This window comes from Anas platyrhynchos, chromosome 1, assembly GCF_047663525.1.
Source record: "Anas platyrhynchos isolate ZD024472 breed Pekin duck chromosome 1, IASCAAS_PekinDuck_T2T, whole genome shotgun sequence".
Classification (NCBI taxonomy): domain Eukaryota; kingdom Metazoa; phylum Chordata; class Aves; order Anseriformes; family Anatidae; genus Anas; species Anas platyrhynchos.
The window spans coordinates 28,641,996-28,669,505 of NC_092587.1; the positions used below are offsets into that span (position 1 = coordinate 28,641,996).

The 27,510-nt window shown below is 38.5% G+C and overlaps 1 protein-coding gene across 2 annotated transcripts in view; it reads right to left on the bottom strand.

The window, feature by feature from the left end:
• ZNF277 (zinc finger protein 277) overlaps positions 1 to 27,510 on the bottom strand; it is a 55,769-nt gene that overhangs the window by 3,443 nt on the left and 24,816 nt on the right. For both annotated transcript variants that reach the window (XM_038166641.2, XM_038166651.2), the window contains 6 exons: positions 25,639 to 25,721; positions 13,142 to 13,233; positions 11,664 to 11,774; positions 8,315 to 8,447; positions 1,525 to 1,592; positions 289 to 385 (listed from right to left, as the gene is read on the bottom strand). In XM_038166641.2, coding sequence (XP_038022569.2) covers positions 289 to 385; positions 1,525 to 1,592; positions 8,315 to 8,447; positions 11,664 to 11,774; positions 13,142 to 13,233; positions 25,639 to 25,721 — 584 coding nt within the window. The remainder of the gene's footprint in view (positions 1 to 288; positions 386 to 1,524; positions 1,593 to 8,314; positions 8,448 to 11,663; positions 11,775 to 13,141; positions 13,234 to 25,638; positions 25,722 to 27,510) is intronic.

The window sequence follows — 27,510 nt, forward strand, 5'->3', positions numbered from 1 at the left end:
TGGCAGATTGGAAGGGGGAGGTGCTTTTAGATTGCTTAGTTCTCACTGCCCTACTCTGTTATTAGTTGGCATTAAGTTACATTCATCTCCCTATGCTGACTCTGTTTTGCCTGTGATGATTATTGTTGAGCAATCTGCCTGTCCTTATCTTAACTCATTTTTTTTTTCATCATATTTTCTCCCCTTCTTTTTTTTTTTTTTTTTTTTTTACTTTGAGGACAGGAGTGAAAGAGCAGTGTGGTGGAGCTAAGCTGCCCATCAGCGTAAAACCACCACCACCAGTCCTACCTGCATGTGAAGATAGAGTTTTCCGGTGGTGTCTGCTTGTTGTTCACAGAACAGGCAAACTGCACACACAGGATGCTCTTCCCAGTCAGACCAGTCTCTTATGAGTAAGAGTCAAAAATATTCATTTAGTTGTGGAAAAGAGTAGAGATATTTTGCGAAAGAGCACTTCAGCTTCTGCTCTTACAGCATCGGAAATAAATTCAGAGAAACTGAATACTTTAAAGGGGTGGAAAAGAATGTGGATTTAAAGCTGAATATATGGTTAGAAACTGCTTTACTGTCTAAAAAAATTAGAAATTCAAGAATAACTGAGCAGTTATTGCTGAGTAATTCCTGTGCAGGTAGGCAGTAAATTGTACCTGAATTTGCATGCACTGCTAACAGGATCTTAACTTCAGTTTCTATCCAGTTTGATAAGTTATAAAAAAATTGCTTTCAGTATTTATTTTTGTAAGATCTTTCAAGTTTTTCTAATCTTGCAATATACCAGCCACAGACATAAACATCACACACAGTTCACTTGAAGTGTAACTTATAAAATAGTATTCTAGAAACAGACACTCATTTAGATGCACACATAGAGAATAAATACCAACATTTATTCATTTAGATCCACAACACTGCTTTGAAATAGTGGTATTATTGCACCCAGTTTTTAAACAAGTAAAGTTAAACTTAAGTCACAGGCAGATACAGATGGGTAGTGGAGGTTCAGTAGTGACCTGAAGGCCTGGAGCCAAGAATAACAGACAGAGGCACATGTTGCCCTCAAACAGCACCACTGAAGGTTCCTTCAAAACTCTTCCTTAATCTCTAGCTGTTACCTTTTTATCAGACTTTTTCATAGACCTTCTTCTGACATTTTGGATGCTTACTCTAGATTTGAAATGTGAGCAAATGCAGTTCAACCATTTTTAAATACGGAAGTAAAAAAAAAAAAAAGTTTTGCCCACATCATTTATAAATCATAAAGACTGTTGTTTGAACTATATGAAAACAAACAAACAAACAAAAAAAAAACACACCACAAAACAAATGTAGGCTTGTGGTTGAAATATGAAATTTATAGTTCTCATTGTGGAGAAATGTCTTTGATGAGAACTATTTGAAGTTGATTTGACTGGCTTAAATGAATTTTAACTGTACGAACTATGCACAGCATTTTCCCTGTAACTACTTTCAACAGTAATGTTCTTTCAAGTCTTTATTATGTGTACATACTTAACTCTTACTTACTCTTCCAGGTTATCTATTAATTCCCGATCATCCTCGGACTGCACTTCCTCCCAGGACTTTCCAAATTCCTGGTGAAAAAGAAAAAAGAAAAACATTTTATGATTCACATCACATTTTACGTATCAAATGAATGAATATTTGGGAAGTCATAATCAACAGTTTATTTTGGATCACTCTGGTATTTCTGAGTTAAAGGCAGTCATACAGCACTGCCTTAGTAATAACTTTTAAAAATAACAATACTTTTATCTTTTAATGGGCTCCCCACAATAGATCTGTGAAGAAAATGATTGGCACAGAGCTCCCAGGAAGAGCATTCAAGTTCTGTGTAACACCAGTGTTGCAACCCTACCAAGAATTGGCCAAGGTGGGGATGTTTGATCACCGGTTTGTGTTTGCCAGCACACTTGCTCAATCCAATCTGCCCATCTTCTTCTTCATGCAACATGAAGAAGAAGCTGATGAAACAATACAGCTATTGCTTCTGAGACTTTAGTTGGCATAGCTACACTAGCCAGTACTTGTATCTCACACAAGGTTATGCTGGTAAAAAGGTGTAGCACAAACCTAGCCACAGAATACTACAGAGAAGCAGCATGAGCTGAGGCACAGATTAGAATATAGTTTCTCTTCCACCCTCTTCCCAGAGCTGAATGTAAGCACACCTATTCATGATGTTCTGTTCTTCCTTTTACCTTCTGTATTGTTTATTTATACCTTAAAGACCTTCAGCACAAAGCCTTTCACAATACTTTTGTGCAGTGTTCAGCACAATGGCAGGCACTCTCGGCATGACTGTGATATAAATAACAGACAATAAAAAGCTGAAGCACTCTACTAAAATTCCAGCAGTGATCTTTAGCTACTGTTTTTCTTTCCTTTGACAGGTTCTTCCTGTCTTTAAAAATAAACCAGGGCCAACTAACCAGTAATTGAAATAGTAGTTTTGAACTCATGCTTTTGATAGCTGCGAAGCATTCACAAAGATCATAGTTGATGATCTTGTCCCCAGTAAAAAAATACAATGAACAAAAAGGTCATTCTTTCATTTATTTCATTCAAGTACTTCCTCTAATAAATATATTTAATAACATCCTTAGTAACAAGTGTTATTGTCTTTACGGCTGTTTGGAAAAAGAATTTAAAGATACACATCATTTAACAATTTAATGAGAACTTTCAAAGCTGTTACTGTCTATCAGGTAAATGATACACAAATATCTCTAGACAGCTCTAAACGTAATGCCATTAAAGATTATGGAATGAAAATTCAGTAATTAATTCAGGAATGCGACATGGTAGTGTGCAAACTCTCCGAGTTACAAGGGAGACTCATTAATGTCACCATTACTGTGAGATAACACGAAGCCATTAACATGTCTCACCACATGTTCTCACAGCTGCACACAACTTTCCTCTAGCTCTACTGTTAAAACCTTAATGAGAGGATACGAGCTCACAACCACTGCAAAATGAAGATGGATGCTAACAGGTTTTTCCCTTAGCAGCGTGGAGTGTATGTTCACAAAAGTGCTTGTTCAAAACAGCAGCCAGTATTGAGCTTCGACTTTTAATTGAAGGGGAAAGGGGATAGATAACAGCTATGCACAAGCTTTGTTATTGTTGCTGTTTCTTTATGGTATTTCTGCAAAGAAGGCAATGAAGTATCTTGCAAGAAGTTTTCTGCCCTCATCTATATGTATTCCGAGGAGAGAAAAAGAAACACAAAAGCTAAATCGGCTCTTGTACCACTGGAAAAATCCAAGGTAACTGGATAACTGGGGACATGATCATGAAAGTGTCAAAAGACTGAAGCTGAGCAATTGGGTGGGATAGAGTTCTTCGAAAGTTTTTTGAAACTCTTTCAATTTTGTCAAAAACAGGAAAAAAAGCAAAAAACTTTACAGCTTGATAAGCATCTAGGACCAAGGGTGGCTTTGTTATATATTCAAGTTCCTTTGCTCTTTCATCTGGGCTGCAAGAACTCCCAGCAAACATCTCCAGAGATTCCTAAGAAATCCCTAACAAAACCAGAGAAAAAAATAGACTTGACATTGTTAATAGTTCACACAGTAGAAAATACACGATTAAAGGAACTGCAGGACTTGATATAAACCCAAGAAAAAACAACTATTTTTAAAATACACAGAGATGAATTGCCTCACCAACAACTTATCTCCTCAACTTGAGCATTGCTTTAAAGGCTTTGTGGGTAAAAGGCCTGCATGCTTTGCTGGGGCAACATACCCCAACACGAGAAGAGGTGGTGAGATGGGAGAAACTAGACACAGGCAGCTGCTATCTCAAGTGTTTTTCCCAAAAGAGCAATTACTGAACTACATGCAAATAGTATTCCTGGCCTGTGGAGCTCAGAAACTCCAAACAGCTGCTGATTTCCCTGCAAATTTCCCCTTGCCCTTCTTCTCACCTGCCTTACTGTGATCATCTGATTTGTTTTATATTGCTGCAGACCTTAGCAATGCTTTATTATGTAGAAGACATGCTCTTACCCCAACATGAATTAACAGACAATGGATTAATTTTAAAATGAGGTGTTTCCCCACTTGGAGCCTGCATCTCTCCTTGAAGAGAAATGAACATACCAATTTTATTAAGTCTTGAACTGCTACCAACTGAAGGAGTGTTTCCCTTTACTATTTTAAAAAGTATGCACTACTTAAGTCAGAGCAGGCTAAATATAAAAAGTAACTCCTATAAATACCCTTCCCTCCCCAGCAACAGCTAATAATGATGATTTAGAGCTTGGCAATAAGAAGAAAACAGCTTTTCATCTTTCAGGACAAGTAAAATTTTCTAATAAGTGATAGGTAGCATTTTTAGTTGTCTATCTTTGTCATAAGCACATTCATTACGGTGATGTTACATTACTACAGATACGTGACATCAGTCAACTTGAAAATGAACATCATCACTTCCTACAATGGATACTCCATACTTAAAGTGCAGCTGGTAACCATTTTGTGAACAAAGGCAGGCCCTCTCATGCTGGGTCTACCTCAGTTCCCTGGACTGGGAACAAGAGAGTTTTATGACTGCTTTCTGTTCTTTTATGACCTCCAGTAGGTTTCACAGACTACAAAGTTCTTCCCTCTCCATCTTTACTTGACTCTTGGTGCAAGATGACTCATGGGGACACAGGCTTACAAAGGCACAGAAACAAGAAAATTAGGTTGCAAGGTTCTTTTTTTTTTTTTTGAGAAAAGTAAGGTAACCTACATATATATCTTGGATGCACTGCTGCTCAGTTCTTAGTCCTCTATCTGTTGGTCTTTCTCAATTTGTACTTGAACAGTTTTGGAATAGGATTGGTTATCATCTTCCATACTTATACAGTACTGACAGAAAACCTCCAAATCCACAGTGGAAGTGACCCCACTGCCTTTCGAGTCATTTGCATAACTGCAAAACTCCCATTCAAATTCTGTGTAACTACCTAGTAATAAAGTTTTGAGAGTTGCTTATGAAAGAAATCTGTTATACATGCACGTGACAAAAAGAGCTTCCATTCCTACTAAAGATCATGCGTAATGCTGTATCTTAACATTGACCTGCGAGCAACAGAACACGTGAATAATATGGGGGTAGACTAATCAAAGCAGCTTGTGGGTTGTGACACAAGTTGTGGAAAGTCCTAGAACACCAAAACATTTATAAAACAATTTGCACTATTATTCATTGTGAAGCCAAACTGAAAACTTAGGAGAGGGAATTATCAACACACAAACAGAAAATGTAACTTAGGTTACGAAAGCAGATTCTTACAACTGCAGTAAAAATACAAGTGAAGCCAAAAGCAGAATGGAGGGAAAGGAAGAAGGAAGGAAGGCCTACTGCTCTAAATGAAGTCGATGGGAACTTTGCCATCAACTTAAAAACACAAGTAAGAACTGGCCAGAAGATCATAAGGCAATTCAGCAGGCATTCGCTGGACATCTGAACAAAAAGCCTTTTAGACCTCTCAGTAAAAAAGCCACAAAATAAAGGAAACTGCCAGCTCCAGCTTAATAAGTCTATTTTACACAGAGCTTGGTGAAGATAACATGTAACAGGAAAAAAAGGACACGAACATAAATACAACTTGGCTTTAAAGAAAGTGTCTGTAAGATTGCTGTACTAAAGAACTATCCATTTAAACAGCTGCTTAAACAGCAGATCCAGCTGCTGATAGAAAAGTGTTATGATGCACATCCTAAAAGTAAAGAGGGTAATACTGTGATGATACTGATGTTTATCATTAGTAACCTACTTAGTCTGAAAGTCTCTTTTTGATAAAAACAAACTTGAACAAACTTTGAATATGGAAATATCTTTTTTACATTCTCAAATTCAAACTTTTCTGTGAAAACATGAAAAATAGATAAATTCTAAGTCTACATCTTTAGGTCAAGATCAATTGACTAGTATATATCAAAACAGTGTATCTGTCAATTCAAATAAAACATTCAACTCATGTCTGTAGCTGTGAAATTGTATAATTCCCCTGGAAATTTAGAGCAATAGAAAGAACACATCTTTAAGACTCCTTGAAAAGTCAGTAAAGCTTGACACTACCGAAGAAAATCCTCTAGTAAACTGTGAAGGGCTGAGGGAGAGGAAGTAAAAACCACTACTTCAAGTCATTACAGCAAGTGTACCTCACATAACATCTAGAATTCACTGAATATAAATTCAGTTTGAAAAAAGTCTCACGACATTAACATAATTGACTGTAGACTACATATGTGCAGCAGAGAATAATGTTATTTCTCCTTATATATAAATGCTATTCTATAGAACCCCCAGTGAACAAATTAAAGTTCTTCCCTGTAACCTCTTTTCCTCCTTTGAATATGTAAAGAGTTTACCAAAAGCTATTTTGAGAGCATATACATACTTTCTGCTACACAGGAACTACTCTAAGATTTTCATGTTAATGAAAAGTTTAATCCCACATAACATGAGTGTGTAAATATACATTGTATAGTGAACTGTAAGTGCTTAAGTTTTTCATCTGTTTATTAAAAAAAAAATGCTTTACTTAAAAGAAGAAATGTCTTAAGGGCTGATATGGCTACACTTGAAGGATCAGAAACAGTGAATAGAAACAGTCCGCTTTGTATAACACAGTGAAAGACAAATGAGAATGTGTGAAAAGAAAACATTACTATAGCAGAGCACAGAGACAGACAAAAAATTGTGATCTTACAAAGTACGTCCAAGAAGAAGCACTAGAAACACACTGTCACTAGCCTTGTACATACAGTTCCCTGCTGGTCTTACGCATTTTGGTGGTTTGATATTTTTTATTTGAATTACATTTACCATCCCCTGTCTGTAATACTAAGGACATAAAAAATACATCTCTAAGTGATGCTAACAAGTGACCTGAATTGGTTCAGGCTGGCATAAGAAGTTGCTCTGCAAAGTCTTGCCCAGAATACCAGTGATAACTATGGAGTTCCAGGGCACTGACATGAGCAGTGTCTTGTGATTGCCCATGCCGCTTAATAGTTTGCATGCTCCATGGCCATGCCATCAGCACTACTTAGACAATGCTTTTTAAAATGTCTTTGAGCAGTCATCTGGCTCATTTTCCTCACCAAAGCTGGGACAAATGCAAAGCTGAACATCAAATGGAAATTCAAGATGGAAGGGAATTTAAAGAGAATGCCAAGTTCTGAATAAAAATATAAGATTACCTACAAGACTAATAGAGAAGAAAAAAAACCCAACAAACCATTAAAATCACTTACAAGAATTACAACACTAAATTCAAATCTGCTAACTTGCACAGAAGAAGTGAATGCTAACTTCTGTTGGGAAGATGAGAATATCCAACATACAAAACTTCACAACTTTTTTCTTACAATGCAGCAAGTATAGATCAGTTTTAAAGCAGTGGTATTTAAGTACCTACAAAAGAAAATAAAGGTCTCAGATCACTGATCTTTGGAAGGAAGGCATACAGGATCACAGAGGGAATTCACTCCACCCAGGGTAGAAGGAACTTTGCAGAACCTTAAACGTCCAGCTTTTTGTTCTGAAGATTGGGGTAAAACCAGGGAAAGAGATTAAATGCAAAGAGTTGGTAAAACATCCAAAAGTGCCTGAAAAAATTGTTTATAACCTGGATACTAACAAATGGAACAGGCACAGAGACTAGTTCAGGTGAAATACAGTTATTTCTGGGAGAGAGTGTAGGAGCTTTTAAAGCAGCTCTTACACTCAAGAGTTGAAGACAGCAAGTGAAAATTTGTTACACACACATGATAGACACTCTCAAAGATCTGAGATAAAAAATATTAATACCTAACAACATACACCTACCTGGAGGCTAAAAGCAAACACTTACTTTTTCTTTCATCTATATATCTTTCATTTTCCTCCTCTTTGCATTTAATTTATACTTTGAAGAGCACTTCCAGCCTAAGGTTTGTAGAAAACAAGCTCAAAGCCAATAGCATTCAAGTTAGATCTCCATTTATTTCATTACTCTATCTCATTTTCCCTTCTGGTTATTAAAGCAGAGACTGAGCACTAATGACATGATGATTAGCATCTCTTCAAGCTGCATTCTTGCATCTCTCAAAATCAAATCTCAACAAATGTTTACTATTCCTTAGTTCAATAATTATCTGGAATATCATACCATAAATGAGCATATTTCTTAAGAGTCCTTCACTTGATTTTTGACCTTTGCACTAATTGCTGGTTTGGAATTACTCACTTTTAACAAGATATTGTCTGCATCACTCTAGTTGATTTACAATTTATTCATAGAACCTCTTACCAAGTAATTAATGATATAAAATCTGTCATATTCTTTGTTTTTGGCATTGATTCTGCGATGCTGCTTCTTTCTCATATGATCTTTAAGTGTGTTTTTGTCTCTGAAGGTTTTTTCACAGTACAAACACTGCAAACTAAGATAAAAAGGTAAACAGGTCAATATGTTAAAACAAAAATAGTGCAAGATAATATACTTAAATAAGCTGGAGATATATAAAGTAAGATTAATTCTAAGTACATGAGAGCAAACCAAATGAAAAGGAAAATCAATTTATTTGAAAAAAACAAAACCTTAGATCACAGTACAGTCAATCAAACACTTAGATAACCAGACTCCTAGCAAAAACTACATACAATGAAAATGCAGATAATAAAATTTACTTTTTGCCCCAGAAGTAAAATGGGAGAAAAGTTTGCTTTACCAAAATTGTCCTATTAGGACATTGGAGGGACACTGACTGGTAAGCAACTGAATTCTTAACTCAGCATGCATTTATACAGGAATCTAATCAATGAATAACTGTTCTGTTGTCATTTAGAAAGAGAAAAAAAAAAAAAAAAAACATATCCTGAACGTGCTACATATCTTTTAACGCTGAGAGGTTGAAAGCAATGTGTTAAGATTCTAAGTTTGACTAGGATCCAATCTCTTAATCTTATAAATACAGCAGTCAGAGAAAGACTAATTTGAGCTCTCCTTGCTGAAGCAGTGGGCTGCACAGCAGTGATCTCCCCTTGGGCTGGGACATCTCTCAGAGTTACTCCTGAAGGCAGAGGAATCCTTACTAACTACTCTTGTTGGTGAGTGGAACTTGAATTTTTAAAGGTACCTGATTTATGTTAAGATTTAGCAACTTAAATATGCAGTAGACTAATCAATGTGACTCCTGTCATTATAACAAATTAATTATATCAATCTACTACTTACTGTAATAAATTAAATTGCTGCAATGTCATTAAGCCATGTAAGTGTTGGATATCTCCTGTGACACTAGTTAATGTGTTACAACACTGTTCTTATAAGAGATGGCTTACCAGGATGAACACAGTTTCTTTTGGCCATCTCTGCAGAGAGGTAGGGAAAATCCTTAGAAAAATCAAAATCAATTCTGTTCAATTAAAAGCTCTTTAACTGTGGAATTGTACCTTTGTATTGGTGCTACTGGCTAGCAGGAAGAACGGTTTGACTGAAGGGTGAGTCAACAACACTTCAAGACTCAAAAGACATGGACATTAAAAAATACGGTGGCTATGAACAAAAGTGATCACCCAATTGTTTTATTTTTTCTTTACTAACAAATGAAAGCATGCTTGATCATACAATCAAGAGGAGTTTTAACAGTGTTTGGGTCAGACCTTTCTGTAATTTTTCTGTGGATTTAGATAAACATGTTGAAGAAGAAAGTTATTTTCACACACGAGTGTTTGCCCATGCAAAAAAATACTGTGTCTAGCAGGTCTGTTCCTGCACCCAGAAAGCCCTCATACTGCTTCAGCAAAGGTGCAGCTAGATTCCACTCAGCTCTTCTGTGTGGAGCATCAATTCAGGATTCTCAGTATCCTTCTGCCTTACAAGAATTGTAAAGTTTAGGCTTACTTTTAAAAAGAAGTGTTGAGTTCTGCTTGTGCTTGCAGCCTAAAAATCTGAAAACTGCCTAGCTTGTGGATTGTAGGTCCAGTGGCAGAATACATGCTTAAAAATCTGCTTTCCTCTACCTGCTTACAATAAAGTATATGCTCTGATTGCATGAGGCATTCCCAGGAAAGACATGTAATGCATTTCCTCAGCATACACAATGTAGTCATATCTGTCTAAAATTAGACTTTTCTGCTCTCAAAAATATTTTCAGGCACTATCTAGCACAGCTATTAAGTCTGCTCTCAGCAGGAGGAGAGGAGTGGCCTTTCATTGCTTTGGAAGCAACTTCAGTGTGTGCATTAACTACAGGCTTAATTGGCTTTGAAAAACCTCCATCTAAATGACACCCTGAGGTCCTCCTGATAATCAGCGCAGCTGCAATTTATCAGTTGCAACACTAATTATAACACAGAAGGCATTCTTAAAATATCTTCATTTCTGGAGGAAATTTACCTGTATCTATCATGACTGCGTGTTCTTCGATAGGTCAGAGATTGTAAAATAGAGACCACCATTGCCTTTTCAGTCCTTTGAATCTCTTTCTTTTTTGCAGATATGCAAGCCAATGGATTCTAAATTTGTCTGGAAGGATACTTAATTTAATTTCTATACCCCAGTTTTCACAAATTCCTGCATTTTGAGGCTTTTAATTACAAAGCTTAAGATTTACAGATATTTCTCCTAGAGTCTTTGGTTACAGATTGTATTAAAATCTACTAAGCTTCTTAAAAGCTACAGTTTCACTCTTAAGATTTACTCTCTACGGTACAGTTTTCACTCTTTCTGCTAGAATCCTAGAATGGCCTGGGTTGGAAGCGACCTGAAAGATCTTCTAGTTCCAACCCCCCACCATGGGCAGGGATGCCACCCACCAGACCAGGTTGCTCAGGGCCTCACCTAACCTGGCCTTGAACACCTCCAGGGATGGGGCATCCACAGCTTCTCTGGGCAACCTGTTCCAGTGCCTCACCACCCTCTGAGTGAAAAATTTCCTTCTAACCTCTAGTCTAAATCTTCCCTCTTTTAGTTTAAAACCATTCCCCCTTGTCCTAGCATTATCTAGAGCCCAAATGATATTTGTTACATACTTGTCCCATTTGTGAAATTCATAAAGGGCACTTACACACTTGCAAAAGAAACTCAAAGTGAAGAATTCTTTATTCTTTGCTACCTAAGTTCTTCTCCCAAATTGCCTTTTCAACTTTTTCAGCCATCTCAGATTTACATGCTTCTCAGGCAGCATATACATTAGCATTCCCATTCTGCTATGGGACGTAAGGGTGGGCCCCAAAATCTCACATATTAATGATATATAGAGAGACAAAAGATGATTGGCACAAGAACTCTGTATTATGTGACTAAAGAGATGTCTAGCAAAAAGATGGTTACAACAAGAAATAAGTCATTGACTCCAGCAGTTATGAGAAAAAAGGGGCATGCTACTATTGACGTCAATGAAAACTGTGCAACTAAACTAAAGCACCACATGTGACTATTATTCCAGGAAACACATACTACAAAGTGTTATGAATTAGTTTTCAATAAATTAGAAGAAAAACCTTCTAAGATCACCCACACAAAAGTTACATTCTCTCTTGGTTTCTTCTTAACTAACCGTGAGTGCTGAAGTATTTTAACCCAATTTCTTTCCAAGGTTAAAAGAATATGACTCAAGTCCATTTAAAAACAACAAAACAAGAAACCTACTTACTTGTCAAGCTTCTCCTGTAATACAGCCAAGAACTCAGAGCAATTCACAATGTTATCTGGCAGCCCAATGTTAAAAGCATGCTCTCTTGCCATATGATTGAGAAGGACAGATCTACAAAAGACATTCAAAAAGAACATTATGTATTCCTGAATACATATGAGAATTATGCAGCTTTTGACTCAAAATATGCCAACTGCTCTAAAAATGCATAAAAGTCAACATTAAATAAACAATAATAGTGTTCCTGCCACTGCTAGGAAAAAAAAAAAAAAAAAGAACGCAACTTATTGTATTGGGAATTTTCCAGTTTCAGTTCTACTGTATGTTCAGTGACAATTCATCTGATTGATCTGCATGCATACAATATAATATTTTTAATGAAAATTACAATTTAGTTTTATTTTGATCCTCTCTTAGCAAATCTCATTTATTAACTTGAATAAGCAAATAATATGTTTCAAACAACAGTCTTGAGAAACATTCTAAGAAGCCATTTTTTAGTTTTCTCAGTGCTGGTTAACAAAACAAATTCTTTTATATCAGTATTGCTTCTTGCAGTACTAGCACAACAATGAGCACTGAACTGCGTTCAGGAACAAACATGATATTCAAACAAGTTATTTTTCTAATGGAGATGTAATGGTTAATTACTTAAGTGTCTAACATCTCTATATTCCTCAGCTTCTGCTTTTTGGGGACTAAAGAGATCTTCAAGTGAAAACATTGCTGAGCCTTCCTCTCACCACAGTCCAAGTGCAATTTTCAAATTCTGTCTGTCAGACCCGAGTATGCAGTAGATAAAGTTCTTGGGGGCTGAATGATGTGAAGTGCGGTAAACCGTGCAGTAAGGTGAAAATGACACTCAGCCAAAATTGCGAAGACCAGCAGGGACATGACCACAGGTTCGTCTACCTTTCCAGAGTACCAGAGCTACCTATGCAATCAGGCACATTCAGGGATAATACTCAATCTCTCCAGCTGAAACTGTTTTATTGTGTATAAATAAATTTTCAGTGGAGCAGACACTTGAATGCTGCTCCTGCTTGCACTTGACTGATGCTGCAAAGCACTCCATTCTCACTCTAATTTTCCTCCCTTTTTCATTCTATCTTTAAATCTTGCCAAACCAGTGTGAATTTAAATGGGAAAATGTGTAACTGGATAGATACAGTTTTTAACAGCCATACTGGCTTAAACAGCTCTCCTTGACACCAAAACAGCTGACATAAAACTCTTTAAAATGGTTTCGTTCTCAAATCCAGCTCACCACATAATTCTACAAAGTTGCACTGGAATAATTATAGGACTGAGAAGTGGGAGAAGCCTATCTGAAATGTCATTGCAGTTGAAAGAAATACCTAAGCTACATCCCAAAAAGATTTCTAGCTTCTGAGTCCTAGTATTAGATATTAATTGGCTCAATGATATTAAAACCGTAAACAAAGAAGCTGAACAGATGTGAAAAAAATAAAACTAACCTATTTCCTGTGAATTCTTGATCACAGAACATGCACATACTATGAAAACTTGTGTCATCTCTCTCTCTCTGTTGCTGTTCTAGAATTTCCCTCTATGAAAAGAAACAGATAAAATTATTCAGATTAAAAATAACAATCATTTCATCACATAAGCATTTCACCTCTTTATCCTTACTGCTAACAATGACCAAATGCGCTGACAGAAACCAGAAGTTAGTATTGGAGGAGGAGGGAGTAGCTCACAAAAATTACGGCATTTTTTTCAAAGGCAGCGTGTGCTCCAGTCAACTTCCAGCAAAACTCCCCTCCTATTACACAAGTTCATAGAATCATAGAATGATTTGGGTTGGAATAGACGTTAAAGATCATCTAGTTCCAACCCCCCTGCCATGGGCAGGGACACTTCCCACTAGATCAGGTTGCTCAGGGCTCCACCTAACCTGGCCTTGAATAATTCCAGAGATGGGGCATTCACAAGTTCAATGGGAAAGATGCACGGAAAGAAATACAAACCGCAGAGAAATTTCACACAGCTATTTAAATGATTCTTTATATAACAGATCAGTTTATTGTCTCTACTTAGGTACAGATTTATCCCCGCTATCAGCGAGCAAGCTTATGGGTGACCACATAAACCACAGTGGAACGATAAAGTAAATTCTACTTGTCTCATCACAGGCAATCCAGAATACTTCTTTGTGATACAGAAGGATGACAAAAACCCTGGTGGTTTCTGCAAGGAGCTATGGCATGCAATAAATTCACAGGAAAGGAGAAGCTGATGATTGCCTGTACCACCAGTTTTATTTAATTTAGAGCAAATGAGAGCAATTTAGATGCTTTACAACTCTTGACCAGAATTTTCCTAACATCGATAAAATCATACAGCAGGTGATGTGCTCTGGTGCTGCAACAGCAGTGTGTGGTTATGCTGTGGAGTTACTCTATACTTCACATGGAAAGGCCTGGATCAGCTGGGACATGGGGGAGTCAGCATTTGGATTAAAATTTAGCACATCTTTAGCTCAGCAGTACACTGCCTTGTGCTTGTGTTTTAAGAACGGATAACTGCTAAAGCATTTATTTTCTGTGTTATGCAGAGATGTTACTGTCTGCTCTCTGACATGTGAGATCATGACTGAATTTTTTAGGGGATTTTCTCAATCTCTTTATCTCCTTAAAGCCGGCAACAGTGGGGCTTTGTGCTTCTGACCTACCTCTTCAGTACCTTTTTGTGTGGATTAAAGCCAGCCTACAGACTACAGTCTGTGTGTAAATTCACATTCAGCTATGCTTGGTAGGCGAGCTCCATAGGAGGGAAATGAAAAAAGGGAAGGGGAAGGAGAAGAGGAAGGCTTGAGGCATTGCCATTGCAGGCCCAAATGTGTCCTGCAGCATGGATGGGTTGGAAGTTGCCTGGCTATGCAAGTCGGTCTACCATACCACAAAGGGTATGGCTAATGTTAGGGCAAATAAATGTGGTATTGGTTTCTTTTCTGCAACAGCAAAATGCTGTATTGAGCAGAGGACTGTGGGAATAAAAGGACACCTGCTGAAAAACTAAGTAACGTGTCACGCCTGAGTTATACTGGGCCTCAGGCCCATGGCTGCTGTGGGGGAATGCCTTAGACAGTTTTAAGGCCTGTGTTAAGGCAGTTTAAGCCAAACAATTTGGGAATTTTAGCTACTTCACATCAGCTAGGATTCTGTCACCCTCAAAACACAAATTTTGTGTCTTTTTTGTTCATTTTTATACTGCAAAGTACACCTTTTTATTGTAGTCATGTTCCGCACTACCTACCCAAATTCCAGACCATATTCTCTGACATCCTGCTGCGTTATGCAAAATGTCAACTAACAAATATAAATTGGTATATTTTTCAGAGCTGACTCCTGGGAAAAGATAAATGGAGCATAATGTTTTCTGAGAGCCCTTCATCAGAGGTCAATTAAGTAAGAATATCCGTGCTCCACACAGGCAGAAAGCATCCCATAGCATGCCACTGAGAACTGGACTTTTACTGGTGCTCTTGGCTGTCACCTCTTTCTGCTCAGCAGCATGTCTCATGCTGTTTTGCCAACCTTGAATTTGAAGGTATCTGCACGAAGTTTATAGAATTTGTAAAATACACCAGACATAATCTACAAGGAAGACAAAAGATGCCATGTACAGATTAAATATTAAGATAGCAAGAGGTTAAGCGCCTCACCCTCCTGTTAGTGATAACCCAACATAGCTTCCTTATTGTACGCTACCGTGAGGAAAGAAGTGTTCTACAATGTTTGACACTTGGCTGCCTAACGCTTCCCACTTCCCACAAACTGCTTACTAGAGCCCTGGTGAGCTGCTATTCCCAGTTATGCCTGAGGGGGAATGAGAAGCACGCTGTATCCCTCAGACACTGCTCCTGATACTCTGCTCTCACCCTTCTGGCTTCCCCCTGCACCAGCACACTCAGCAGCTGAGAGGCCTTGTCTAACACAGCATCGTTGCTTTACAAATTTTCCCAGTAGAGTTTACAAAATATTTTCCAGTGTAGAGACTCCTTTTATCATTTGTTTGCATCGTTCATTGCTAAATGCTACTTCCCAAGTCAGAAAGCAAATCCAGTACTTGCACAGGTGAGGAATTAAAAGCACTGGTTCAAGTCCAGGACAGTAAAAGTGAGAGCACTGCTCTGCCCTGCTGACATTCCCAGACACCCTCCTACCTCCACTCTGTTGCTGGGACTTGATGGCACAATAGCAATAACAGTAACCTGCATAAAACTCTGGGGATTTTTCTGAGTGGAGATTTTCAGCTCCAGAATTTAAGCCAAGTTTAAACTCAAGTCGTGAGGCAGGAAACGAACAATTTAATACCTGCACCAGTTTCCAAACCGTTCCAACTGTAGGGACCATTAGTACTAATTTGTGGTTGATATTTAGAAAAAAAATAAACAAACACAAAAACACTTCAGACATGAGAATTTTCCAAAACTTTTTAGGATATTGTGTCATATCAAAGCACCAGAGAATGAGAGGGCAAAGTTACTCAAGGAAAAAGCAAACAGGACAGAGTAAACGTGTATCAGTTTTCTCTTCTCACAATGAATACAAGAGCTGAGTACAGACAGAAAAGGTAATCCAAAATATTACAACAGTAAGTGGCTCAAATACTAGAGTTTAATTCCAGGCAATTAGTGTACAACACTGATGCTGTTTAATGAATAACTCCTGACCCCCATCTCTTTCAATCTTTTGTCATAAGTTCTGTTAGCTATTTGTCTTTCAATCTTTCTACCGTATTGTTTGATACACTAAAAAAAAGCATTACTTTACTGAAGACTGTCAAACTAGTTATGAAACAGCCATTCATTCAATTTCCCTTTCTTCTGTCTGGAAAAACAATCTTCTACAGCTCTTAGCTATACATTTTTTAGAATATGGCTGATTTAAAAGAAAAAAAAAAATCCAACCAAATTATAAGATCATATCTGTGCTTGTGTTTTAACTAACTAAGCAAGCCAAAAAAAAATGGTAAAAATATGCAAGCATTTATACCAAGATAATCACCTTTAAATATACCACACTAAACTAGTAATACAAAATAAATTCAATTGCATGCCAATTTGTAACTTGGAGTCTAGAAAAATGCCACAGACATTCATGATGCTCAGTTTGAGGTTGTGAAGAGTTCAGACTTGCTCCCAGTAGGCAGCAATTTAAAATGTTCCTGAAAAAAATGTGCCTGTCTCTCTCTTTGGAAGCAGTATTCTGGAAGAAATTACCATTTTTTTTCCCCAAGAAACACTTAACCACTTTGCATCAGCAAGAATTCACACTGATAATGAGTAAAAGATGAAAAACGCATACTGAAGGTGTTTACTTAAGTAGACACTCTTCCCTAACCAATTACTTCATTTCTGGTCTGTAGTTCAAAATGCATTCATGACATACAAAATACCTTGAAAATGTAAGACAACCAACTCCACTGGATGTCAGAAGACATGCACTCAGGACTGTTGGTTTCATGGCACATTAGACTTTCCCAGTATTCTAACTCCTGCTACCCCTTCTTCCAAAATACACTCTAACCCAGGTATTAAATTGTCTTTATTGGTTTCTTCTTTCATCATACGCTTCTTTACTAACAAATAGTTTACTTAGCTATTTAAATATATGGCTCTGATCAATTCATTGAACCATCACATAGGACATCACATAGAAGCATTCACAACCAGTACTTGGCACAAGTTTTGCTGCTTTTGCTTCCAACCTCAAGAAAGAACTAGTAGTCAAAAGTTTCTTCACATTACATCAATTGGTCTGACAAAAAAAAACCAACATTACTTCTTTCTCTAAAATCCTGTCTCTTTTATAATCACGTCACTTCTGAGAAAGAAGAAATTAAGGCAGAAAGTACTTCTCTAGCTGTAAGATAGAGGCAGACTACACTAAGTAGTTTGGGACATGATCATGCAGTGAATTTGTGGCTGCAATGAGACCTGAATTTATTCCTCAGCCCAGGAACCTATTTGCGAAGTGGAGAACTGGATTCTGTAGTTCAGCCTGTAAAATGGAGCTAGCAGCAGAATGGGTCTTCATTTTTAAGACGCTGAGGATAAAAAAACAATTGCTGCCATAAACCATGACAAGACATAGTCCAAAGTCTCCAGTCCAAAGATTTAAGCCTACAAGTAGTCTCAGCTTTAAGCAGTTGTTTAAGCAGTACTGGGTTGGACGTGGGCAAGGGCATTTTGGAATTTGAGGATTCTTGTTGGCATCTGTTATGCCAGGTCTGGGCCTTTGCTCTTAACCTCTCCAGGCAAGAGACTAGAAAGACAGTACATTATACAAGCGATCGTTTGAGAGAACTTCCAATTAAAGCTTTTTATAAACAGTGCCATATCCCCTGGGAAGGCAGTTTGCCTAAAGATGTTTCTTTGAAGAGGAAACCTCTCAACTGTTAGAGTGTGAAGCACTCAAACATCTGAATCAGCAGAGTCCTGCCACAGAGCACTGTCATCCTCACTGCTCCGAAGAATGCACAATTACAAGGCACGCTTTCTGCTGTTAGGGTAACTGACTCATTAATACTCCTGAAATCAGACTGTCTTGTCTGGGAAACAAGTAACCAGAGGCAGCAAGGTGGGTGTGAATTTGGATCTGAATGATACCAGATAGAGACAATAAGAATACATATTTTATCAAGCCCTCCTAGGTGATCTCTCAAACACACAGCGTGTATCTTTAGTTCTAGCTTCTTCCAATTTAAATAAGAGCTACATTTCCCCGCTGAGTGCTCACAGAAACTAGCTATTGCTGTAGGCAAAGGAATCAAGCGAAACAGATTCTGTTTAAAAAAAAATAAAAAATCATGCTGACAGATCACAAGAAGCTGCTTATACACTTTACTGCCAATGAAACAAACCAGTACAGCACACTGCAACAAAGACTAGGGCTGGTGAGACCTGTGATGCACTCTAAACACTTGCCAAGCATATTATTTGATGATTTTATACACCTTTAGGATAAACTACTTTTAGAGTAAGAGAATTAAATTTGCTTTTATGTGTACAGTTTCCTCAAAGATTGGCAGATGAGCTTCAGATTGTGCTCGTGGCTGCTAGACAGGAAAAATATTTATAAAGAATGACGGTATTGGAAACTTCATACCTCTGTAAAGACCTGCAATCGTATCTGCATATCAACAGCCTGTGTCCTAACTTCTATACTTAGCTTCCCTCCTTACTGATCACTGTGTTCAGTTCTGCCACTTCAAGCATTACTCCCTTGTCTCCTGAGTACAGAAAAATGGATTCAAACTAAAAAAGGGTAGGTTTAAATTAGATATAAGGAAGAAATTCTTCACTCAGAGGGTGGTGAGGCCCAGAGAAGCTGTGGATGCCCCATCCCTGGAGGTGTTCAAGGCCAGGCTGGATGGGGCTTTGGGCAACCTGGTCTCGTGGGAGGTGTCCCTGCCCATGGCAGGGGTTTGGAACTGGATTGGCTTTAAGGTACCTGCTAACCCAAATCATTCTGTGATTTTATGAAAAAAAATCTTCCAATTTGTAATCATTATGAAGTCTTCATGGTTATCTCATGAAGAGTGCCTTTTCTTTAATGTTATCAGAGATGCCTGCAGGAAAAGTCCTTCAGGTAAAAGTTTAACATGCATGGAAATAAAACAAATTTGTCAAGATAGGACCTCCAGTCCAGAGAATGCTCAATGTATTTGAACTCATCTGTCATACCATCCAATATATATGTATTTGCTGATTATTCTGCACATTTTTCCTTCTAATCTTTTAATACCTTCTAATGAATTTTAAAATTCATACATAGTTCTGGAGCTTCATAAACAGAGCTCTACTCATTTGACAGACAGAACTACTGCCAAAGGCTAAGAACTGAAGGATGATGCCATTAGAGACCCTCTTTTGGGAAACGGAAGAAAACAAAGGAACAGTGACCTACAGTCACCCAAGACAGGCTGCCCATCTGGTGATGAAACTGCAAATACTCTGGTTTATCTGGTACAGGCTGATCACCTAAGTGAGCAGTTCTGATTTACTACATACTCAGATAAGAGTGTTACCACAAAACTCTGTGAGTGAAAATGAACGAGGTAAGTAGCATCTTCCTGTTTCTTTTCTGGGTGAATTCAAGGCACAGGACACCAGCTTGCCAGCTAAGTGCGAAGACTTTTAGACAAGGTTTGAAAGGACAGCATCAAAAACTCAGAGAGAAATTAGAGTCATGATCTACTGGAAAAACAGGAAGTTGGGAAGAAAATGTTGGTTGTGGTGGGGATAAAGTTGGATAATCTGCTGAAACCTAGATCCTAGGCAAACTGAAAAAAAAGAGTTCAAAGACTGAACTATAACTTAACTGGCATTATAACTAGCAAAAGTCTCAGGACTGTAATATGGATATCACAAATTTATTGTGAAACCCCTGAAGCACATTCTCTTGGTTTGTTTTGTATGGCAAGTTGCCTCACAGAAATAGGGAAAATGTTTTTCCGTACCCTATCCTAGATACCAGCCTTGTCGGCAGAGCTCAGGTTCTAAGTAACCAGGGGGGCAGAGCAATAGGGACAGCTGCAAAGGACTGTTTCCTTAGCTGTCTGCTCCACTTGTTCTCAGCTGTTGCCTCTCTTCCATCTCTCTCTTCTTCTCCATTTGACTCTGACACTGAATTCACTAGAACATTCACTAGCAATAAACAACAAAGAGCAGGAATCCATTACTTAAAGTAGTAGGAGACCAAAGATAGACAAAAGAGGAATGCCTCCAGTATTCAGGGCTTCAGTCTTTGCAGGAAAGGTTATTTATGTCAAGACTATTAACAAAATGCATTTAAAACAAAAGAAACAAAGAAACAAGACCAAAAACAAAACAAAACAACAGGCTCCCCAGGGAAGTGGTCACTGCACCGAGCCTGTCGGAATTTAAGAAGAGATTGTACTGTGCACTTAGTCACATGGTCTGAACTTTTGGGTAGACCTGTGCGGTGTCAAGAGTTGGACTTGATGATCCTTAAGGGTCCCTTCCAACTCAGGATATTCTATGATTCTATGATTCTAAAACAAAAAAACGGTTAAATGCTGGGAGTTACATATATACAAATCTTCTGGAATATATTCACAAGTCATTATGGAAGTAGATAAAACAATTCCTGGCGGTTAGTACAACAACAACTCCAAAGCCCATGGAGGATGGACAAAATTCCAGAGTGCCAGAGAAAAGCCATTAAATACAGATCTTAAAACAGGGAAAAGAAGGACCCATAGAATTTCATCCATGAATTAGGACCCATGAATTTCATTCATGACAGGCTAACATTATCATTAGCATAAGACTAGCATCTTGATCCTTTCTGGCGCATGGCTTCAGCTTCTTGAGCCTTGTCTCAGCTTAAGCTTGTGACAAACTGGGGATGATAAATACAACTCAACTTAGGAAACTGGTATAGCTCTGTACTTTAACTGGTATAGCTAAAGGTGCTGTACTTTAAAGGTGCCTTTGTCCCTATTCCAGTTCTTGTGAAGACTGCTCCTCAGGCTGGATTTACTGGGAGGAACTGTAGCCTCTTCACCCGAAACTACCAGCCACATGATAGGAGAATGGCTGCAAACGTGATAGCAACACAAGGTCAATGTTGTGCTAAACATGTGGGTAAGTTTTCAAAAAACAGATTTGGGGTTTTTACTTTTATAACAATCTTAAAGATAAGCCTGAGTGGCTTATACGGACACTGACTCTCCTAATGTCGTCGAGTTTTGCCTCCAGGACTTCCTAGCCTGGTCCACTAGTGATCTTCACAACCACTGATTCTTTGTTAAGACTGTTTTTTTTTCCAAAAGACCGTATCTGTTTTACATTACATAGTCCTGTCAGCTATTTCAGCAAGCTGCACTCTAACCTAGTTCAGGCTCATTCCTTGGCCTCTCTCAATACATCACAGTCACCATAATGTCTCGGCATGACACCCACCTTGGCCAGCTCCCCTGCTGCAATACAGCCTGAAATATTCCTAAACTGGAGTTTCAAAACTGCTAAATGAAGTGCTTCAGCTAGCACATTTTAAAGATAGCATTTGTCCTTGTTTCCTTGTTTGGGCTTGCTGTTGGAGACAGAAGTTAGGATTCAAAGGCTGCAGAAAAATCACCACAAGTTTTACAGTTCTGGTCTTTATTCTGAGCAACTCACACAAGCCCACTTGCCAACTCACTCTTAATTGCTAGACTTGTCTGGAGGTACAAGACTTTGCAAAGCAAAATAACTATTTAACTTGCAAGTCAACACTCGGATTGCAGCAAAAGGAAATAAAAAAATAAACAGACTTTATTGCTTTAACTAGAGCTGTGATTCCATTAGCCCCAGTGACAGCAGCAGCTTGATTTCACAAAAAGCTTCAGTAAAAACTGAAGATATGATTCTGATATTTAAAGCAGTGTTAATATCAAAGGCTATTTTACACCATAATGATTAATTCTTTCTTTTCAAACTTAATTATGCTGTAAACAAAAGTAGCACTTGCTTTGGGCTAAAACCTTCACTCTTCTGACTTTGAGGAAACAACTACTTGCAGAGGAGATGAGATGGTTTACCTGCCAGAAGACTCTGCCCTTTCTTGACACCAGTAGTGGAGAGAAGGCCTAGCTGGGATAGGGTTGTATAGCACAAAACACGGAAAACTCAGATACAAATGGCCTTTTAAAAAAGAAAAAGTACAGTTCAAGGTGTAGCAGCCAGGACTTATTACTACAGCAGACAGTTATATGAAAACAATAGTTGCCTGCTCAATAATGATCCTCTTCTCTCCCTCAAAGTCACAAAGAACATGATATGTGCTTGGGAAACGACCGTCACTGTGACCATGCATGCCTGCATGCCATATACAAGATGTCTTACGTAACCTCAAAGGGTATGTGGGAAACTGGAAAAAGTACAGAGAAGTGCAACAGTGACGTACAGGAAAGAACCATGACATAAACAGCAACTTCAACCTAGAATCACTGCATCATGGAAGTTTGAAAGGACCTCTTGAGGTCATCTACTCCAATGTCCTGCTCAAACTGGGTCATCTACAGCTCATCGTCTAGGATTGTGTCCAGTTGGGTTTTGACTGTCTCCACTGATGGAGACCTTACAGCCTTTCTGGGCAACCTGTTCCAGTGTATGACCATCCTTACAGTAAAAATGTGTTTTCTTCTTTTCAGATGGAATTTCCTGATTTACAATTCATGTCTGTTGCCTCTTGTTCCATTGGGGGGGCATGTGGTGGTTTTACCCTGCCACACAGCTGAACACCACAGCTGCTCTCTCACTCTCATTTCTCAAAGGAAAAGGGGAAGAAAATATGATGGAAAGGACTCAAGGGTTGCAACAAGGACAGGGAGATCACTCAATAATTGTCATCACAGGTAAAACAGACTCAGCATAGGAAGATTAATTTACTGCTTATCATTAGCAGACTATAGCAGTGAGAACTAAAAGCAAAGTAAAACCACCTCCCCCATTCACCCTCTTCAACCTCCATCCCCTGAGCAGCACAGGGGAATGGGGACTGCAGTCAGTCCCTGACGCTTCGTCTCTGCTGCTCCTTGACGGCTGCTCTCTGCCCCTGCTCCCTGTGGGGTCTCCTCCACAGGCTGCAGTGTGGAGATCTGTTCCACCATGGGACCCATGTCCCCTTTTGGGGACGGTCTCTTTTGGCTCACAGAGGCCACCCCTGAAGCCCCCTTGCTACCAAGCCCTTGTCACGTAAAGCTAAGACAGAGCAGCAGTGAGAGAAGTCTGGTTTGATCTTCATTTCTTTCTACCACATATTTAAACACATTGATAAGATTCCCCCTGAGCCTTCTCTTTTGCAGGCTCAACTGTGCCTGCTCTCTCAGCCTCTCCTTGTGTGAAGGATGCTCCAGTCCCTGAATCATCTTTGGGACCCTGCAATCGGTTTGCTCAGGTCTGTGTCTTTCCAGTAGTGGGAAGCCCAGAACTGGACACAGAACTTGAGGTGTGGCCCCACCAGTGCTGAGCAGAGGAGGTAGGATCATTTCCCTTAACCTGCTGTCAAAGCTCTTCCTAATGCAGTCCTGGATGCTGCTCTCTGCTGTGGGGGCACCCTGCAGCACAGAACTAACGGAAGACATGACATCAGGTAGGAAAACCAGGAGACAAATCACGGATGGTTTGGATAAGATTAAGGACGAATTGTTCACTGCCTTTTCTAGTGTGAAAACCATCCAAGTGGGAGGGGAGAGATTGGGAAGAAACTAACAGACAGTTCTCTCATGGTGTAGTTAAGCTGTGCAACTGCTGCAGGAACTTGTAGATATCAGAAGCTTGTAGAGGGCTCAGAGTTGGAGGTTCATTAAATAAAAATCTACTGTGTTAAATATAGATAGTGTTGTTGAATTTGAAAACTCTTGAGCTGTCAGTTGCTGGAGACTAGGAGAATATTTTAAGAAAGAATCACCACTGGATCGGAGCAAGGCAAAAATGTACCAGACACTTGGCTGCTGGCAAAGGTAAGATACTGACCTAGACAAACCTTTTTTACTGATCCAGGGTGGGCCTTATGATGAACTGGGAAAGAAGCATGCTAGGCAAGAGTGCAGCAACCGCTTTTTTCTCAGGCCATGCCAACCCAATGGACCTACACAGGAATGAAGATTTCAGGTGAAGCAACTCCAACTCTGTGGGAAATCCTCAGTGTCAGAACGATTACAGTTCTCCTTTGCAAGAGCTGGGACACCATGGAGAGCTGTGTAAGACCTGTACATATTCCACAGATTCTGGGGATTCACTAGTTGTGTGCAGCAAGATTCAGAATGTGACTCTAGCCATAAAACAGATACAGCATTCCCAGGGTAGCAGCTTTTGCCCGCCAGTCCCAATTTTCCTGAGCAATAGAATTTGATTTTTGTAAGCATCCCCTTCATTCTGAATGCTTATGTTTTAAGTTGGTTTTCAGTTGCATGTTGTGTATGTAGACTTGTGAAAGAAACATAAAGTCAGTACCTTACCATCCACGTAAGGTACCAGAAGAAATTACAAAACAAAAAGACCTGTATTGATAAATCAAAGAACAGAGCTCCTAGCAGTAAACTGAGGAACTTGCCTATGTCAAGATGAAAGGCCTGCACTCTAAGACCTCACAGCACAGATAACTTAGCAGAAGACCCTGCATCCTAACACTAGGAGCTTGGCAACATGACTGCAATGCATCAAACAGCATTCATTTTTAATTAGCCTAAGAGGAAAAACAGTTTACAGATGTGTACTTCAAACAAGGAAACTACACAAAACACGGGTCTGCAACCTGGGCTAAGACTCAGGGAAGTTGAAGTCAGCAAGAGCCTAACACAAATGACACCCAGGCAGAACTCACAACTCCTCAGATACTAGAGATTTATCCAAAGGACAAAGGTGTTATCACCACGCAAGAAAAAAAACAGAGGGTTTCATGAGCACTCAACAGCTGTCACAGAGACGATCCTGGACAGACTTCCTCCACTCATGCATCTTGGTGCATGTGAGTATGTAAGTGTGAATTAAAACCATCTGAGTGAAAGTGTAATAGTGCACAAAAGCAGTTTGCTTGAAGACATTTTAAGTATCACTTCCTGTTTCACAGTAACATACACTGAGTTTTATTTTGTTAATGTCCCCACATGTAAATTACTACACAAAAGATACTGTGTCAGCGCACTGCAGGTTCTCTGAGGAAGAAAAGCATTCAACACGCTCAGCCTCTTTTTGTGCTCTGGGTGTATTTTTCAACCCTGTGAAACATTGACATGCAACCCGTAAATTTATTCCAATGAAAAATCTATAAACGAGGACTTTATATACTCTTCTATAGTAGATAGGAAAATGAACTAAAATAAAAGCTTTTTGCAGTTTAGTAAAATATGCTTTGTATTTAAAATGTTTACTAAATTTCCATATATTATACTAATGAACTGCTTACCCTAAAAAAAGGAAACAAAAATTATTTCTTACCAGTCTCTTTTGCTGAAGTTGTTCTCTAAGTAATCTGTCTTCTGGTAAGACATCACAGAGAAGAAAATAGTTGTCTTGCTCTTCTGTTAAGAGATTAGGAAGTGTGGGTAAGGGATGGGAGGCTGGTGCTGTTTTGAATATTTGTGGCATATATCTGTTATATTTGTGGCATATATCTGTTATATTTGTGGCATATATCTGCATATATCTGCTAGTCCTCTGGATGAATTAGGAGTATGAGATGACTTCTTAAATCTATTAAAGGCAGCTATTTTAATTGCATAATTTACTGAAACATGCTTAAACATTTGTATACACTTACTCATAAGGCTTTATCAGCAATTACATACATACATATGATCTTAAACATTTATATTGCAGTACAAAGACCAAAGTCTTGCACAGGTTTTCCTCACTACCACCCTTGTTCTCTTTTACGTTGGTTCTTCTGGAGACAGAGAAACCTTTAATCATTGATATTAGTCACAGTCAGCATAAAAGAATCATGAAGTGACTTTTAGTTCTATCTTGCATGTGGGATTTTTCAGTTACTTCTCTAAATAATTATTCATTTTCAGTAGTTATCATTTGGCATACCCTTCACTAACAACATCACCTTTTACTGTCAGATCTCGTTCCATCTGCAAGTGTGTATCATAGCTGTTTAATAACGCACACTGAGGCTTGCCTAATTAACATTTTAATTGTTTTATGTACATTTTATGTTTACTGCACTTTTTAATGTTTATGTTCATATCCAGTTTAGTAATGAAACAAATCTCATTCAAATTAATTACCTTAAAATTACTCAGCAGAAAAAAATATATAAAAACATTTAAGAAAATAGTTTGCATTTGAAACCTACTCATTTACTAATTAAAGAGTTATGTGGATGGTGAGCTGAACTGACCATTACTAAGTCTTTCACCATTTTAAACTTTCCCATTTCAGCCTTTCCCAATTCTTCACGCAGAACCTCTTAAGTAACATAAACCTCCTGATTTCTGAGCTATCTAATTTGAAGGAGCTCATCATTAATATTAACAAAACTATCCTCTGGAATGGCTACTGTTGGATTACAATTTTGGTAGGCTGTAGCCTTCACGTGCTTGATTTGCAATTTTCAAAATGAGTAGTAGGTGTTAAAATTTCAGCAGCAAAAAAAAATACATATGTAAGAGAAATGTAGGTCTTTGGAGTGATTTTCACATTTTCCAGGACTATTTTTCTTAAAATTAATTTGAATAAGAACAGTTTACTTCCACCCATCTCTGACACTGTCTGAATGCATTTTTACTGTCTTAAAAGCTCTGCATAGATGATTAAAGATGTAGGAAAGCCCTAATGTTCTCTTATCTGCTTTTTTACGTAAATTATATATTTTTGTTAGGAAAGGGGAAGCCAAAGAAATATATCAGCTTCTGCTTGGAACAGAAGGTGGTGAAGTTCACAACAGGAAACTCATTTTTGTGGAAATCTGTTTAACAATTTTGTGTCTACTTCTGAGAAAAAACACTTCCTTTGCACTGTCAGCCTCTGTCCTTATGATAGAGCATCCAATTGGGCCAGAGCTGTGAGGTACAGCCCTTGGTCTTGTGTTGGAGTGCAGAAAATTGCAGTCTTTGTACCCTTTATGTGAAGATATCTTCTCGTAACATTTTTGGGGCAATAAGCACAGGGAGAGGAGAAAGGAAACATGATTGCAGCCCTGCTGCCCAGGAAGAGCTAACATCATGAGCTGGGGGTAGGGGACAGGGTGAATTTGGGAAGGTAGCTCCCTGGGAATGTTTCTCCACATTTCTGGATGGACTGCCAGCAATTATTTATGCAGTAGCATACCAAAGCTTCCCTAGCTATGATGTGGAGCAGCAC